Below are 19,651 nucleotides of genomic sequence, written 5' to 3'. Positions count from 1 at the left end.
CACACCATGGTGGCTATGTGTGTCATTTACTCATCTAGAATACACCAACAGCATTGAGACATAGACCAATACTGAACAGAAACAGGTCCTTTGGCCCACTGAATCCACCAAGCTGTCAGCATGATGCAGTTAACTAATTTCATTTACATCTCTCTCCCATACTGTCCATCAACCAGCACCTTACACCAACTCCCCACTTCCTTGTCGATGGCAAACGATTCACAAGCACGCAATCACCATCAACACTTGTAGGTTCCAGTCCAAGTCAACCATCCTTACTTAGACATATATTGCTATTCATTCATCATTGCTCTTAGAGTAGTTGAGTGGTATCCTCACCAGTAGGATATATTGCAATTCATTACAATCTTCTTGAAGACAGTTAGGGATGGGCAATAAATGCTGTTTAACAACAATAGATGTTATTAAGCTAGAAAGAGTGCATGATTTATGACGAGGTTGCCAGCACTTGAGGGCCTGAGTTAGGTTGGGCAGGCTAGGACTTTATTCGTTGGAGCTCAGGAGGATGAGGAATGATCCTAGAGATGTACAAGATCATGAGGGGAATAAATAGGATAGACATACAGAACAGGGGAATCAGAAGACATGGGTTAAAGCGAGAGGTGTAAGATTTAATAGTAACCTGTGGGGCAAGTTTTTCCACACACAGAGCGGTTTGTATATGGAACCAGCTGCCAGAGGAGGAAGTTGAGGCAGTTACCATAACAATATTTAAGAGACTTTAGACATAGATAGGAAATGTTTAGTGGTATTTAGGTCAAAAATGGGCAACTGGGGCTCGTGTAGATGAGACAACTTGGACAGCATGGGCAAGTTCAGCCAAATGGCCTGTTTCCATGCTGTATGATTCTATGACTGCCTAATTTAAGTTGTGCTATTTGTGGCAGTGCATAAACTGAAGGGTCGTCATTGAAGGGTGCACATTCATAAATATTTGATGGTGGGGGGAACAAGTTGAGAAAGCATTCAGTATGAAAACCCAAACATTTTTTTTAAAATCATCGGTAGTTTTCAATTCAGGAATATCTGAACAGTGTTCTCAACCCAATTCCAAATACAGGAGCCACAGGAATATGAGCGCACAAAATTACATTGGTTATCTGCATGGGAAGTTGGATCTCATGGAAATGAATTGAGAGACTGGCATTTACAGCAAATTCTGAACTCTTCACACAAAATACAACATGAAAAGCAAACCATTTTCGAATTGACGAATTAAAAAAGTCCTATTGCTTCTGTCCAAAATTACAAGCCAACAATTAGTTGAAATATTCCTATTTTAAGGGCCTGTCCCAGTTACGCGAATTTTAAGGCGACTGCCGGCGACTGTCAAAGTCGTAGCAGATCGCCGAAATTTTCTTTTACCCTACGACAATGACCACGACAATGCCAAGTCAGGTCGACACAAGTTACTTTTTTTGTGAAACTAGCACCTGGCTAAGAGATTACACAGTCTTCGGAAACATCGCAAAATTCCCACGCTTACTTGACCGTAAAACATTCGCTTCCAATCTATCTGTCAAATGTCTTGACGGTAAATAAATTGGTCAAACAAAACTAACTTCTGGTATCTTCAAATGCCTTTTCTTAATTTAATATTACATGCTTTTAAATGCATCTGTGACAACCTAGCAAACCTGGGGACAGCATGCGACAGCACCCGCAATGAGCTAAGATACCTGGCGACAAGCCAATTGTCGCCGAGAAATTTCTAGCAGGCAAAATTTTTCCGCGACATGCCAAGATCCGCTATGATTCATTGAAGACTCCTCACGATCATGCCCGCGACACCCCAGCGAACGTTTGGCGGCAGCCCAGTCGCCGGCAGTCGCCTTAAAATCACCTAACTGGGACAGGCCCTTTACACATAACAACATACACATATACCAACATAGCACATCATGCATGAGGCTTCTGTCAGCAGCTTTATGTATTATGGAGGCCAAACTCCAAAGGTTCAGGATTTGTACCTCACAACAGAATCACTCCAGCCTGAGACCTATGCACTAAACTACCAAGTATATTTTTAATATGCAGAATAATTTCTGTTCTTCCAGGTTTTCTTCATTTGGGTTTAGGTAACTAACTTGCCTTATCATTATTTTCCCATTTACATGAATTGAGGATAGAGTTCAAAAGAGCGACTGCAATATTTCTCACAGAACATCATTGTTGAAAGAGGGCTAAAAAGCAAAAGTGAGAACACTAAATTTAGATATAATAATTCTGTTGTATAATGGACTGTCACAGGAGTGATCAGTGCATCTGTAGTCTCCAAGTAAGACCATTCTGTATAAAAATATTTAACTCAAAGTTTTTGAAGAACATTCCAGTTGCTGAGGAAACTTCTTTGAAACTCATTTCACTTCTTAGAATCCCTATTCAGTAGACAAAATTTTCCTTCAGAAATTCTTCTGCTTGAAGCTCAAAGGGTCAGTGTAAACAGTAAAAATCACATGCATGAATAAATCACACCAACGTAACTACTTATTCTAGAATCTTAGAGCACAATGGAATGCTATTCAATTAATTGTCCCTGTGTCCGTGGTATTGGCAAGCTGCCCATCAGAGGACATTGGATGATCTTTGCATCAAAAATACCCTTCATCTTCCTTCATTAAATGAGTTGACATCATTTTTCCTCATATGGCACACAGCTTTGTTTAAACGCATCTTAACCTGAAACATTTGCCAAATAAAGCATGGAGCAAGTGAGAACGCAGACCAGCTGCATCTCATAACAGTCACCCTTTGGAACTCTCCCAGTGTTTCAAGTTTCATTTCACTTTTTGCCAAGCCTCTACAGCAAGAACAAACGACCTACACAACAGTAAAGAGTTGTCCCATAGTGTAGGAAAATAACTGCAGATGCTGGTACAAATCGAAGGTATCACAAAATGCTGGAGTAACTCAGCAGGTCAGGCATCATCTAGGAGAGAGGGAATGGGTGATGTTTTGGGTCGAGACCCTTCTTCAGTCTGACGAAGGGTCTCGACCCGAAACATCACCCATTCCCTCTCTCCTCGATGCTGCCTGACCTGCTGAGTTACTCCAGCATTTTGTGACACCTTTGAAGAGTTGTCCCATGTTAGGTTCACTTGGAACCGTCTTGAACAAATTCATAGTTGTAAGGATGTTTATCATCAGACTGCAAAAAGCCCTAAAAATGTTAAAACATCAAGGTTTATTTTTCCCTTTGCGTTATCCCCAAGTTGGGAGGGGTTACTGATTCTCCCACAATGCATTGCCACCACCCAGCACCAATCATACGGACAAAGCAAAAACTTAAGTACCTTTGTAAACCAAAATTCAGAACATGCTAACAGTCTCATTAATTAAACACAAACTATATAACTTAAAATTTTCACATATTACGCTACAACTATGATAACACCAACATTTCATAATATCAACAGCTTCCATGAAACGAGACTGTGACAATAACTTTGCACATTACTTGATTATCAAATCATATGAAAATTAAGGTATCATTAATGGCACACAAACCTCACAGATACGAGGCTGCTGCACTGCAAGTCTTAACAGCCTGGCTACAGATTGCAAGCATCTCCACCATAAAAACTAAAAGGTTAACTGCTTTAAGCAGAACTACAAATAAGTATGAAATATTCCCCTTCATAAGTTCCAGGAACAAAATGAATGGTTGACAAGATCAGTGGTGCACAGTCATTCAGTCTTCCCCAGAGCCAGTTCTCTAAATCAACTCTCAGATTTCTCACCACTGGACTTTCCCAATGAGCTCACACTCACCAGCTTCCAGCAGCAGTGAGGATTCGACTGGTTAGTAGTGTGTCCCATTCTTTGCCTTCTGTCATGCACTTTAGCCGGCTGAGTTTCCACCCCGTTACTGTTGGAACTTCATTTTCCACCTCTATGTACATGGCTGGCTCAGTGCTCACCTGGAGTTCAGTAAAGTATAAAACTTACTTTATACACATAGAAAATTGAATTAAATTCTCTCAGCTCATGTTTTATATCACCGTAAACATTTTTCTAAATAAATCTATCATTCCCCCATTTGAATTTTGTAATTACAGCACACCCTGAAGAGCTGTTCTTGGAGAATGTTATTTTCTTTATGATAATGCTCTAAAAAGTTTTTAACAATTTCCTAATGATAAATGAGCTAACCGAACAATGAAGCATTACCCGTCCACCTCCAGGAGAGGGCTCCAGTACCTTCTCCACAAAGCTGAGTGTATCAGCGAGCAGAAATATTCCTGACGCACATGATGTTGGGTAAGTTAATATTAACTTGAGCAGTGGTTGCTTCTGTACATTCTTATAATTAATGCTTAAACTGGCCATTGCAATAAAAAGGCTTATAAAAATCTGAAGTAAGATTGAGAAACACTGGTCCCAGACAATGCCACCTCTTACCTGTATGTTAAATGCTTTCTTTGGTGTCGGTGTCGGGAGTTTAAATACAATGACAGGGGCCGAGACACGCGATACCTCCTTTTCTGTTGAGGGAGCAGGCTGAAACAGAAGTATAAAGTTCAGTAGAACTTCATTCAATATTTCATTCAATATTTGACTTCAGTCAACAGATCGATTGTGTAAATGGAGAGTAAAAATCAATGAAAAGTCAACAATGGCACTACCCACACAGCACTGTCTTCATCCTGAGATCACAGGGGCCAGTTCATTCACTCCAGATGAGAGAAAGAAACAACTGGCAGAACTAGATACAGCAAAGGTCACAGGATCAGATAGTTTTAGTATTGAAGACTTCAGAATTAGCTGCACCTCTAGCCATCAAGCTGTTCCACTATTGTTGCAGCTCTGGAATATACCATACAAATGCCCAGGTATGTCCTGTTCAATGAAGCAGCATTAATCCAATCCTATTACTTACCATCCAGTCAGTCTACTCTCAGTCATCAACAAAGTGATGAAAGATGGTACCGACAGTACAGCGCCACTTACTCTCCAGGACCCTCCTCAACAATATTCTGTTTGCCAGTTTTAGGACAACCTAGACCAAGTGGACCCGCTGGGTCCAAACCGCTCCTGCATTGATGCAGCACCCTCTCCTCCCTCCTCCCCCCTCCATCTCCCCCCCTCCATCCGCCTCAAACCACCTTATCCTTCCTCTTCCCCTCTCCCTCTTTCCCCTCCCTCCCTCCACCCCCCTCCCTCCCTAGGAGATAGATTTAAATGTAAAAATGTGAATAACTTAAAATATATAACACCGATTTCAGTGAAACTTCTTCCATTAGCACCAAAGGGACGACGGTGAGTAAGATGGGCCTAAAATTGTCAAGTTATCATGTATCGTTTTGGCTGTAGTTCAGGAACAAACAAACAAATGAGAGTTTTAGTATATAGATTACTGTCTTAGCCAAAACATAAACAAAGAGCCAAATTCCAGAGGTGAGTTGAGGATGATCGCCCTCGATAATCACACACATAAATGGACATCAAGGGAAGAACATTCCAATTATTGGAACCATTTTGCCATATCGCTGTTGGAGGTTATCATCCCTGTCCCAGAACTGCTACTGGAGATCTCCAGAGTAAGTTCCTCAAGACAGTGGTCTAGGGCCAGCCATCTTCTCCTGCTTTAGCAGTGACCTTCCTTCCACTACAAGGTCAGGATTGATTACATTCACAGATACATTTGAGCCATTCAAAACTAGTCAATTAATGAGTCGTGCATGGATCAAAAATTGTGTAATCATCAATAAGACCATATGTACTTCATGATCTAGACAATGTTCAGGCCAAGTAACATCAACCACACAAAACAGGTTTATCATCCATCCTGGATATTCAAAGGCTTTCTATCATAGCACATTGGGAGGTGGGGTGAGGGGGTTAAAGAGGTCCAGAATTCTCTTCATTGGCCTGGATGGCGCAGCTCCTGCAATACACAAACACTTCAACACCATTCAAGACAAAGCAGTCCACTTGACTAACACCCTACCTACCACTTCACCACTTAAACATACATTCCCTCCATCACTGAAGCACAGCAACTACAATGTGTACTATCACTTAAGATGCTCACCAGGCTGCCTCACCAGCATGTTCAAAACTCACAACCTCTGACTTGGAAGTGAATTGCTATTCCTTCATTGCCCCTTGCTCTAAATTCCAGAACTTCCTACCAACAGTAATATGCGAGTAGAAAGGAACTGCAGATGGTGGTTTACACCGAAGATAGACAAAAAATGCTGAATTAACTCAATGGGACAGGCAGCAATATGCGAGTGTTTTCACTGTATGGACTGGAGTGGTTCAAGAAGGCTCGTCACCACCTTCTCAAGGACATTTAGGGTCAGACAAAAAAATGCAGGCTTATCAGGGAGGTTATGTTAGCAAAACAATTTGACAGGATATACATAATATACTAAAAATATACATGATGGTGCTACATAGAAGTTAACATCTGGCTTTTTGTATAGACACTGTAAAGAGAGCAGGCTGGATGTACAACACAGTTAATAGGCTCATAGAAAACAGTCTTAGTTGTTTGCATTGTTTAGCTAACAACATATGCCGTATAACCCGACTGAGCTGTTTCAAATAGATTACACCAGGTAGATCTTCCACTCCAGTGGCAAAGACAGTGAACATAGAACAGTACTGAAGTCTGAAAGGGTCTTGACCCGAAACATTGTAGGTTTCCCTGGTGTGGGACGAATAAAGGAATATATTATGACCCATTCCTTCTCTCCAGAGATGCTGCCTGTCTCCATGAGTTACTCCAGCATTTTGTGTCTATCTTCAGTTTCGAACTTTATTTATATAACCGTAGACACAAAACGCTGGAGTAACTCAGTGGAACAGGCAACATCTCTGGAGAGAAGGAATGGGTCATGTTTCAGGTTGAGACCCTTCTTCAGATTTTAAACCAGCATTTGCAGTTCCTTTCTACATAGAACAGTACAACACAGGAGCAGGCCCTTCGGACTACAATAACCGTGCTGGACATGATGCCAAGTTAATCTGCTCTGCCTGCGCCTGATACATTTCCCTCCATTCCTGCATATCTGCGTTCCTATCTAATAGACTCTTAAAGGCCACAATTGTATCGACTTCCAGCACCACCTCAGGCAACACATTCCAGAACCCACCACCCTCTACGTAAAATAACATCTCCACACATCTCCTTTAAACTTCCCCTCTGACCTGAAAGCCATCTTCTCTCGGCTTTGACATTTTCATTCTGGGAAAAGTGTTCTGACTGTCTACCCTATCAATGCCAAATGCTGCCTCGCCAAACTTTGGTAATGAACAGGACCCAAACAATCGGGGACACAGAAAGAGATAGTATACACCCATAGAAGAATATTTACTGACAGCCTTAGGAGTGTGATAATTTCATCCGTACCTGAGTTGTTATGGTTATAGGCATATGCTTTGTTTCTTTCCTGGGTCGACCTTTCTTTTTCTTTTCCACAACTTCTGCCTCAGTGTCATTCTTGCGTTTGGACAATGCCGAGATTTTAGAAGCCGGAATCTTCTCTTCACTGTCACTGCTGCTCTCTTGAACTTCTCTGGGTTTCAACTCTTTGGACAGGCCCAAGTCTTTACCCCTATAAAGAGAGAACCACAACAAATTTACATTATTAGCCCATCTCATTCACCTTGGATGAACCAATTATGTATAAGTTGTCAATTGAAGTGTGTCTGGAGTTAAAAAAAAATGCCATTCATGACATCAAGAATGGATAAGATCGCCACAAATTACCTGTTACAATAGGAGAGATGCAACATAAAATATCTGTTTTTTTGTAAACATTAACTGCAAGCTTCTGAGAAGTAATACACCTTGTAATATATTTTTGTGATAAAGCAATGTAATTTTAACTCATAGCAGTCTGTCCGCAAGTTATTACTGCAAAGTCAATGAAAACAGGCTCAACCAAAGTCGTCCATGTGGCTGTCCTCATACCTGTCCAATTCACTCTGCCTGGCAACAGAAGAGATGGGGGCTGTTCCTGGAGTAGATTTGGATCTTTCAGTGAACCTCGAGTCAAGAGCTTTCATCGGCTCAATTCTTGAAGGAGAAGTCAAAAGCTGAGTGCCTGTGGGCACAGCAGTGGGTGTACTAGTGATTGCAGACCTGAAAAACAAAGACATGACTTTAATGTAGAGGTGATGCTTTGCCCTACATAACACCCGATAACATACAGATATTTCAAACCAACTATAGTATTCCCAAATATGTACAGGGTCCATCCTGGAATTTTGCAAAAAAAAACAATTACATGCCATTTTGGATTTGTCACTGTTTTATACATTGCTTTAATTTCTCTTCTTAACGTGTCTTGTAGTAATCATCCTTTATGTAAGAGTCCAGAAATGAATATTTATCAGGGATCGATCCTGATTTCAGGTGCTGTCTGTAGGGCATTTTACGTTCTCCCTCTTACCTCTGGCTCAGGTTTCTAGATTTAGAGATACAGCGCGGAAACAGGCCCTTCAGCCCACCGGGTCCGCGCCGCCCAGCAATCCCCGCACATTAACACTATCCTACACACCCTAGGGACAATTTTTACAATTGCCCAGCCAATTAACCTACATACCTGTACGTCTTTGATGTGTGGGAGGAAACCGAAGATCTCGGAGAAAACCCACGTAGGTCACGGGGAGAACGTACAAACTCCGTACAGACAGCACCCGTCCCACATCCCAAGGACATACAGGTTTGTAGGTAAATTGGCTTCTATAAGTTGTTCCTAGTGCGTAGGATAGAACTAGTGTGTGAGTGATGGTCAGTCAGTGTGAACTCAATGGGCCAAAGTGCCTATTTCCATGCTGTATTTCTAAACAAAATCATGGAAACTCACTGCAGATTGAGATTGGAAATGGTGGAGGGGGAAGAAGCTTATCCTGATGGCCACTCCCTGATATTTCACAACAAAAAAAAATCAGGCAGCAGTGGTTTGCATTGAATAATCCTGCTGATAACTAAATTGTAGAAATAAACTTCATAAAAATGATGAAGCAGGTAGCATCAATTGGTGTGACAAAAGAGGTGTCCAGTGAAATACAACTCAAACAAAGAATGAATAAACCCAATTGCCGAAATGTAGTTCAAGGTGACCGAGTTAAATAAATGTAAGAACACAGAACCTGGCATCCTCCCTGGAGCTTTGAAGGCTGCACCACCCTGTTCAATTTTTAAGAAAGCCTCAGATTATCTTCCCTGATCATAACTTATGATTAATATTGGAAAACATGGCAAATATAGAGAATAAACACGACTCTCAAAAATTGCATTTTGTGACTGTCAGGGAAAAAAAAGTTGACATATAACGGCTGGTAAAAAGAACTTTGGTGTATAATGCCAAACTGACTAAATGGACGCATGGAGTACAAGTACATTATTATGAAAACACTACGAAACAATAGTGAAATCAGCCATGGGACAAAATGTGTAAGAAAGAACTGCAGCTGCTGGTTAAATCGAAGGTAGACACAAAATGCTGCCATAACTCAGCGGGACAGGCAGCATCTCTGGAGAGGAGGTTGCAGATGCTGGTTTAAATCAAAGGTGGACACAAAACGCTGGAGTAACTCAACCGGACAGGCAGCATCTCTGGAGTTAAGGACGGTCTGAACCCAAACATCACCCATTCCTTCTCTTCAGAGATGCTGCCTGTTCCGCTGAGTTACTCCAGCATTTTGTGTCTACCTGCAGCCATGGGACTGTCTGTTCAGGTGTGGTCACCTTTTATTGGCTAAATTTGAAGCTCTTGGAGAAAACATAACCAAGAAAAACAACGCCAGTAGATTCATAAAGTAGTTTAGGCAATTATCTTCCCTGATTGAAAATTCCGGAACAAAACAGAGGCATATGTTTTATTTAAATAAAGATGGAGAAAAATACAACCTTGTGCGCAAAAATAACTAAAATATTGCAATGAATTACTTAGAAGAGCAATATTAGGCTACACTGCCACCTAGTGGAACTCTGAACAATTTAGTTTAAAGTATTCAAAAAACCCATTTGCCTCAATAGTGTAGCTTTAGGCTTGCAACAATATCACAGTTTGGGTGACGAAGATAATTTCACACTAAGTTTCAGCACGTTGTTGCACTCACTGAGAAATTTACACCTGGAAATAGGCGTAACAAAAGAACCAAAACACCATAAAAGTTTTCACTCCACGGACTAAACAGAGACCACAGAGAACCCTGTGGCTTTCGCCGATTAAAATATTAGTTGGACTGTTTGTCAGTCAGCATTCTGTTAATTATGAAAAACTGGTGCTGGTGGAAATAGTTAATGGATTTGTTTATTCACAGAATTTATTTCTGCTTATTGGCCTGTCTGCCACTCCAATGAAGATGTAGTTAAAAACTGATCACAAACTACAATAGATTTATGAATGCAGGATATCCTTTTGGTTGTGATTCATTACCATCCTTCCATTTGCCCTTTTACCTAAGCTTTAGCCCCTTATTGTTTTACCCAACCTCCTCTTAGGACTTCATTCCATTCAGTGGTCTCACTGTCACATCTGTTCTGACCCTGTGCTTACTCTGCAAAGTGCTTATTCTGGTACATCTTTTTTTTCCTCTCAACCACAAATTCTTTTTCACCATAGTTAACGTGGTCTCTTAACCTTATCCATTCTTGCACCTCCCCTTATTTCAAAACATAATGACAGGGTTCGTCCAATTCGCACCTTCCACCCCACCCTCAAATATGGAAATACTTCCAGAATCTCCAGCCTGATGCCACAATCAGCTCCTCTACTTTGATGACATCATGTCATCAATTTATTTTCTCCCTTTTCAGCTTGCCAAAATGACCATTTCCTACTCGGTTCCTCAATCCCCTCTAACCGCATCTCTCCATTCCAAAACCACCCTGTTAAGAAACAAGAGATGAAATGCCTGTCCTTTTACCCCCTCCCTTCTTGCTCTCCAAATCCTAAGGCAAAACAGCGATGCATTTTATTCAAAATATTCACTGCTCACAATGCAATCTCCCGTGTACTGCGGTGTGCAGAACCAGACTGCTCTGCAAAACACCTCAATTTATTCTGTCAGAAGGACCAGGCTTTTTGTCTCCTGTCAGTTTAATTCTCCATTCCACTCTTTGTTCCTCACTTTCCATAACTGTTCCAGTGGAGGTTAAAGGTCAAGAAAGACCGCCTGAAGTTTTTCCACAAAGAGATTACAATCTTCAAGGCTCACAGTTCAACAATTTCAGACTCTGGAATTCACTTTTATACCTCCCAAATCAGATTTTGTTTCTTTATTTGATGCATTTCCACTGTTTTTCTTCTAGCATCATCTTTCTTTGAGTAATTTAATTTCTCCTGCTGTCACCTTGCTCTCTTTCTCCCCTCTGCTCTGTTCTCTTTTCCACAGATGTCACCTATGCTGTTAATCTCCTTACATTTTATGTTATTTCATATCTGCAGTTGAAGGAGTGGAAGTTTAATTCATTTCCCTTTTGCTGTGATACTGGTCTCCTGTCGCTAGATGGCACTTTTGCTCCACAGCAACTACCAGAGTTCGCTGCACCTGCTCGGCTCCTTCCCACAAGTGGGGGAGGGGAAGAGTCTTTTGTTCCTCTGTACTTTCCGCAGAAAACTGGAGCTTCAAACAACTCTAATCAAATGAATTAACTTTGATTTTGTTCAGCTCCAATCAAATATCTGAGCTGGGATTAAAGAAACATTCTCGCACTTAGATTTATTCTGCATCTGAACAGGCCGAGTGATAAAAGAAAGCACTGTACCCAGTTACTGATGAGAAATAGGGCTACTTGTCCATGTAGGTGTGTATCACTATTCAAATCCAGTTGTACTCAGCATTTTGCACCTTACCCGTCTTTGTTGGGGCTGTCTTCAAGTGGCTTTGCATTGGTTGGTGCGGGGTCCTGAGATAGTTTAGCAGAGACGGACTTGGCAGCATTAGAGTCTGAGGAAGGCTGTGGCTGGCTGATCTGTGAAGGCAGCACTGACCCTGGAAGTACCCCGGTGATGGGTACACTATTAAAAAAAGCAGTCGAAAAATCCCTAATGATAAAAGAAACAAACAAAAGGCAGGTCATGTGAGAAGCCATTTTGTGGCATTCATAGTTTCTTACACAATGGCTTTTGGGGAATTAAATATTGCATTGAATTTACTCAAATGAAAACAATTTTTTTGAGTTCATTAATCCAAAACATAATTTCTATAACAGCTCAGTGTGACAGTGAAGCATGTTTCATTTACTGATGGCAAATGCTAGAGACTCCTTGGTTTCACCTGTTCAGAGAATGCACTCTGCACTACAATCTACCAAGGTGGGCAAGAGCACACAATCACAAGTCTGCAAGTACACTACGTCTCAGAAAGGAAAGGGCAAAAGAAAAGAGGACCAGGCAGGTCATAGCCAGGAGGATTCTGCAAAACTAACAGTACATAGGACACCAAGGCATAGGACCAAATCCAGTGAGCTTCCTGAAATGTGCAAGATAGCAGGGATTGAATATTTCATGACATGAATTCATTTTTTACTGCTACACAAATTTTAACATTAATTGGGAGGATTGGACGAGCCACTGAACTTCTGCTAATCCTGTGAGACAGATCACAACTAGCAATTGCTATCAGGAAAAGCATTTTCAGGATGTCCTTTCGAAATTAAAACTTTCCCCACCACCACACTTTCCCCATCACTCCCCCACCCCACCATGCCACCATCACCACCACATCCACATGGTAAAGGGTCTTCCTAACACACAAACAGGTATGGGTGGTGATATACAAGGGAGAGACAATGATCAGCAGCAACACAGAAGAGTATTATCACATTCTGTCCACGTTAAATGATATTACTATCACTAATCCCTCACCAACATTATGACGGGGGGAGTCACCAGTGAGCAGAAACTTATGGCAAATGATTCATTTCCCAACTTTCAATGTCTACCATCCACAAGGAACATGTCAGAAGTGCAAATTCCTTGGATGAATGGTGCTTCAGGACAAAGCAGCTACTAGATTTGGACCTCACCCAGCTAAATATTCACTCCCTTTATTGCTACAATGAGTGTAGTAAATCAGTGCACTGCAGCATCTCATCGCTGCTTCTTCAAAGGCACCTCCAACCCAAGGACTTCTACTTCTGGACCGCCAATAGAACACAGCATCCTGGCAAGAAACGATGTAGCCAATCCTTTAGCATTACTGGCCTAATTTCGTTGTACATGGCTCATGTTACAATGACAATAAAGGAACTATACTATATACTATTGGAATTTCCAATAAAAAGGTGTCATCAGAATATCCAAAACCTAAATTACAGGAAGTGACCACCTTCTCAATTATGTTAAGGCATGGCCAACAGCTGCACACTTGCCGATGAAGTCCACACCTTAAATATCAAAGCACACTTTGCAGTAAGGACTGATCACCTGCAGTCAAGCAGAGTGAATATATTTTTGAATAATAACATGATAGTATGACCTATTTAATCACAAAGAAACCAAAGCAAAATTCTTTATGGAACTGCCAGCATTATGGATCTGTGAATTCTCCCTTGGTGGAGATTCCGTTTCGGGTCGAGACCCTTCTTCAATCCTAGCCTGAAGGGTCGAGACCCGAACATCACCCATTCCTTCTCTCCAGAGATGCTACCTGTCCCACTGAGTTACTCCAGCATTTTGTGTCTATCTTCGGTTTAAACCAGCATCTGCAGTTCCTTCCTACACATTCCTTCTCTGCACATCTATCCTAAATACCTCATAACTCTGTCAAAGTAAACTTTGGCATACTTGTTACAGCAAATATAATATTCCAACAACATTATTTGGATAAACTACAGGGAATTCATAGAACAATGGTTTCATTTGAAGGAAGAAAAATGCCTGCAAATAAATTGAACAGAAATGTATCACATGATACTTGATATCTGGTACATACACAATTTTAATAAACAACATAAATCCTAAATTATAAAAATATCTTTATACCGGCTTATATTGACAATATTAGCTCCGTCTCCAACACACTGAAACAGGGGAGGAGGAGCATTTTGAAGGGCTGATTGATACGAAAGACACACGTCAAATAAAAAAATCAATTACGGTAATCAGCTTCTGTCTGGCCCCTGGGAAATCCTACCTTATTAGATACTGCAAAAATAAATCATAAATCACATAACAACTGGGAATGTGTTTACAGCAAAGGTCCTTTGCAATGAAATTATTTGAAAGCATGAGAATTTTTGGCACTTTAACACATTCACTTTAGCTACCCCCTGACAAAACCAATGCTGATATTAAAGTCTGAAAACTATTGAGCTGCACATGCCTACCAGTATATACAACAGATATTGGCGCAAAGTTTGGAAACAGTAATCCATTAGGGAGTAGGACATAATCTGAGGCCAACCTAAAATCTCAAAATCCTGAACAGACACACTAAATATCTGTACACGAAACATAGATTTCTGTTATTAATAATAATAATAATCTAGTTTTCACAGTTGTAAACTATGATTTGGAACAAGATTTACAAAAATCCACTTTCTATTATTGGACTGAATTGTAATACATGTCACCCCAATGTGCCCTCTTCCTCTGGAGATATTTAATAGGAACCCAAGGGGCAACTTTAGCACACAGTCGGGAAAAAAAACAAGTATGGAATGATCTGTCAGAAGAAGTGGTTGAGACAGGTACAATTAAAGCATTTAAAAGACATTTGTACTGGATATGAAAGGTTCAGAGGGATATGGGTCAAAGGTAGGCAAATGGAACTAGCTCAAATGGGCAATTTTGGTCATCATCAATGAGTTCATAATTCAGAGGAGCAGAATTAGGCCATTCAGTCCATCAAGCCTACTCTGCCATTCAATTATGGCTGATCTATAGACAATAGACAATAGGTGGAATAGGCCATTCGGCCCATCGAGCCAGCACCACCATTCAATGTGATCGTGTTAGACCATTCGCTATCAGTACCCCGTTCCTACCTTCTCCCCATACCCCCCGACTCCACTATCATTAAGAGCTCTATTTAGCTCTATCATTCCTCTCAACCCCATTCTCCTATCTTCCCCCCGCAATTTTTACCACCATTTCTAATCAAGAACCTGCCACTCTCAGCTTTAAAAATACCCAACTACTTGGCATCCACAGCCGTCTGTGGCAATGAATTTCACAGATTCACCATCTTCTCGCTAAAGAAGTTCATCCTCATCTCCTTTCTGAAAGGTATTCAATCCCCCCCTCCCCCTTCTGGTCCTAGACTCTCCCACTAGTGCAAACATCCTCATCCTCAGGATGGGCCGAAGGCTTGTTTCCATGCTGTATGTATCCATGACATTATGTATCCAGCCTGACTGAATCTAACCAGGTCACTGCTAGCAGTACATCGATCCTTCTGTTTAACAAATAAAAGCTTTGCTTTGCCAGCGATCATGAGTATCAACTCAGACATAATACGTCTCATAACCTGGCCTTGCAACCACTCGTGGCCATGAGTCATTGAGCAGCTGCCACTTAGCACTCCCTGGAGTTATAAAATTACTGGAAAATCAATCACTTCAAAGTCATGGCCAGACTTTCTGCCCGCAGTGTTCAGTGACACCACACCAAAGCTCAAATATTCAGATGCAATATCGGCAAATACCCTGACTACATCCTCTACACTTTATTCCAAGATATCAGTACTTCCACAACCAATTTAACAGAGCTGGTGTTAAGTGAGGCCCCTCTGTGCTGCAGCAATCTCAAGACAATGGCTTACGGATGAAACAACTTGATGTATTCAGCCTGCCGGCTGCACTTGAGATCTGTAAAATACCTTGTCACCCCATAATGCACATTAAATCAAGAGCAGTGGAAGTCCCTGGTTGGAGAGTTACAAACCTGTAAATCAATGAAGGATGCCAAAATTACATCAGGCCCTTATAATGTGATAACCACCTAAAGAAAACAGTCTTAAGTAACTGGCACTCTGTCTCGTCCAGCTTCATATTCAAGATAAAACACACATGCGACAGAAATTATTTTTTCTTGTTACTGGCTGTTGGGGATTATACACCGAACTAGCATTTTTGCAAGGCTGCTGTCGTGCTACATTGGGCTGAGGGCCACAATAGGATTTCAAGTGCACATTTGTTCCTTCATTGTTTCCTAACTGTGCAACATACACTGCAAAACTTTTCAAAGGGTACTGAAATGGCCTCTTACCCAGTGTCTAACTGAGCAATGCAAAAGGGTGTGATTCTTCTCCGTCCGTCGGCTGTCCTAGTTTCAATCTGTTTCTTTAATAAATTCTATAAAGGGAGAACAAGAGAGAAAGAAAATTCAGATGTTATTATCCAGCACACTATTTGCTTCCCATTGAAGGTCTCAATAACATGGCCAAGGCTTTAATTTTTTTATAAGCCTCACGGTTATTCAGACTGCTCTTTTAATGTCACGGACTACAGAAAGTGCAGCACTTCGGAGAAGCCTTCATTCAGAATACGAATCATTCAAAACAAAGGACCAAATGCGAAGGTAGTAAAATACCTACACATGCTGCTACAATTGCCATGCAAACAATTCTTGTGAATGGCGCTCTTGCCATCTTTCAGGGGATTTTCGAAACCCAACACCCCTTGGAAACAAGCTGCATCACATTACACCAGACATGCATAATAGCAGTGGCACAATCACGACTAACTCTCAGTGCAGGGCAGCAATTAAGTTATTTAATTAAAAAAAGTGAGAGATCTTTGTTATAAAAATTCATAATCAACTACAGATTATTAGCCCTTGTATTTCATGCAATATTCAGATCCATTTTTTGAATAAATGTACAAGTAGCCTTCCCATGTACACCAGAGTTTAAAACAAAGGATCTTGAAGGGTCTCAACCCGATGCATCACCAATTCCTTTTCTCCAGAGATGTTGCCTGATCCGCCGAGTTGCTTCAGCTTTTTGTGTCTATCTTCGATCTTATAGTCTAGTTTGCTTGGTTACTGGTGATCAGTTATATTCTCCACGTTAAAGATAAATCAGAGTTGTGGGACAGAGAGAATTACAACACTTCTAAAGTGAAGCGAAATGCACCCCCGTCAAATGTTCCCAACAGGTTTTATGTGTCTTTCTGCATTGAAGAATTGTGTGAACAAATCAAAGGATTTGCGAGGGAATTAGCTGCCAGATAAGGATGGTATGAACATGAAAGGATGTTTCCATATCAACTGAATGTAAAGATCCTACATGAAGTTACATTTGACTAACTGCCATTTATTTCTCTTTAAGACCTTGCAGCATAGTTACACATGAAGAGATCCTGAAAGTACCTCTTAAAGCCATTACTCCCATCATTAAAGGACACCACCACCTGCAGATTCCCCTCCAAGCCACACACCAAAACTGACTTGGAAAAGCATCATTGTTTTTTTATTATTGCTGGGTTGAAATTCTCCGACACTCGGGAAGAATTTAACCCAAAGTGGTTCAAGGACACGCCATACTTTAGAAATTAGTGATAAATATTGGCTCTGCCAACAGCATTTCATTGCTATAAATAGGTTTTTTAAAAAGTAACCAAGACTGAAGGCAGTGAAACTTTACGCATTAAGATTTTGAGCCACCTTGGTGAAGAGCAGTTAAACAGTGTACCCTATCCTGCAATGCAGAAATCATGCTTTAACTATAAATTTCCCACACCACGTAATCAGTGTGGAAGATTACTTGATATCTAAATAACAGTGAAAATATAAGATGATTCAAGTTCTGCTCATCATTTCTTTAAATTCAAAATTGCACTTGCCTTTTGCTTCTTAATGGTTGATTGGTGAATTAATTGAATAATATTGCATGGAAACAGGCCCTTCAGCCTATCAAGTCTACAATAACCATCAATCACCTGTTCATACCAGTTGTACCTTATCCCACTTTCACATCCACTCTCTACACACTAGGGGGAAATTAAAAAAGGCCAATTAACCTACAAACCAGCTTGTCTTTCGTATGTGGGCGGAAACCTGAGCAGCACCCAGAGGAAACCCACACAGTCACAGGGAGAACATGCAAAGTTCACGCAGTCAACAGCCAAGGTCAGGATTAAACGTGGGTCTTTGGTGCTGTGAGGCAGCAGTTCTACTAGCTGTACTACTGTGTTACCTAAGATCATGAGATCATGGGTACAGGAGATAATGTGCATTTTGCAACATCACACTAGTGGTTATGGTATTTAAAAAAGATAGTGGAGAAGAGAGAATGAAGAATTGAGTATTGCAAAGTTTCAGAGCTACATTCTTCAAGGAAAGTGGATAACACTCCATCACTCTCCTCCTGTGTATTGTAGATAGTGGAATGGCATTGGAGAGTCAGAGTGAATCAAGCACACAGGACAACCAGCCATTAAACTTCCCTTGTGGCCACCATACGTGACTAGTAGTCAAAGTGTTTGGTCAATAGTAACATCCTCTCCACTACCATTACCTCTTCCCCAACCTTGAACATTGATGCTGAGATATTAATGCCAATGAATACTGAAATTGGTGGGAAGGTGCGGCTGGTACTGAGATCTCGTTAAGGCAGGTGGAAGTTGTGAAAAATGTTGCATCCCTTGTTAGAATGGTCACTGTCACTTATGCGACAAAAGTGTTTTGTGTAATTTAAAATAATTCTTCAATGGGGAATTATACAGCTCCAAAGAATAATTTATGAGGATATAAATCAAGAAAGGGGTAATGGCAATGGAAAGAATATTGCAGAAATAGAAGCCGACATGGATCCATTGGGCTGAGTACTCTTTCGTGTAGAACCATAAGCGTACAAAAAGAGACTCTTTGGCCTACCTAGTCCCTGCTAATCATCAAACCCATTTATATTCATCCCATTTAATTTACCCATATTCCCATTAACTCCCGATAGTTTTTTCACTACCAGGGGATATTTACAGTGGTAGTCTCACTGAAGAGGGCAGAAACTATTTTTTAAAAAGACCCATCTCTTGTTAGAAATGGTCACTGTCACTGTGATACAAATGTTTCATACCATTTAAAAATAAATTCAGACAGGATGCCTCACTTTTAGAAGAGTTTCAAATGGAACAGATTTAATTTCTTAACAGATTTAATTTCTTCCATTTTTGTACAGTGATCATACTTGGGCAACCTTCCACACCATCAGGTGGATGCCAGTGTTTTAATTAAAGTGGAACAGTAGAGGGCCTTGGAAGACCAGCTACTCTTGAGCACAAGTTTTCAGCAGTTGGTTCTCAGACTTTACATAAATATCTGGAAGACAAACTCTCCAGGATAAAACTGAATCATCATCCACCACACCTGTCATTTAAGGCAGTTTAGCAGAGGCAGTGCCAATCAAGCACTAAATGCATATGTTTTTTGAGCTCCTCCTCCTGTAATCTGCTTGACTATTCAGAGTCAGGTGTAGCAAGACTGCACAGCATTGATCTGAACCATTGATTGTAGGATTACATGGTTTCATCTTTTGCATGCTGTTTTGGTGTGGAGAAGACAAATTGTCCTGTGATGAAGCCTCACCAGTCGGCACATATCAACTACATCTGATACTACTGCTATCAAGTTCTACCCTCGTCAATACACCAAGGCAAGTCATGAGGCTCAGGTCTTCAGGACATCAGGTTATAGACACACTGAAAAACACGGATATCCTT

At 40.8% G+C, this 19,651-nt stretch overlaps 1 protein-coding gene across 1 annotated transcript in view; it reads right to left on the bottom strand.

The window, feature by feature from the left end:
* The window catches only part of hira (histone cell cycle regulator a), a 76,050-nt gene that overhangs the window by 18,034 nt on the left and 38,365 nt on the right, over positions 1-19,651 (bottom strand). Inside the window, exons 13-18 of the mRNA XM_078421223.1 lie at positions 16,200-16,285; positions 11,841-12,032; positions 7,946-8,116; positions 7,382-7,586; positions 4,423-4,521; positions 3,793-3,941 (exon numbers count right to left, since the gene is read on the bottom strand). Of these exons, the coding sequence (XP_078277349.1) occupies positions 3,793-3,941; positions 4,423-4,521; positions 7,382-7,586; positions 7,946-8,116; positions 11,841-12,032; positions 16,200-16,285 (902 nt within the window). The remainder of the gene's footprint in view (positions 1-3,792; positions 3,942-4,422; positions 4,522-7,381; positions 7,587-7,945; positions 8,117-11,840; positions 12,033-16,199; positions 16,286-19,651) is intronic.

Source organism: Rhinoraja longicauda, chromosome 25 (genome assembly GCF_053455715.1).
Source record: "Rhinoraja longicauda isolate Sanriku21f chromosome 25, sRhiLon1.1, whole genome shotgun sequence".
In the NCBI taxonomy this organism is placed as follows: domain Eukaryota; kingdom Metazoa; phylum Chordata; class Chondrichthyes; order Rajiformes; family Arhynchobatidae; genus Rhinoraja; species Rhinoraja longicauda.
This window is presented reverse-complemented; position numbering and strand designations above follow the sequence as displayed.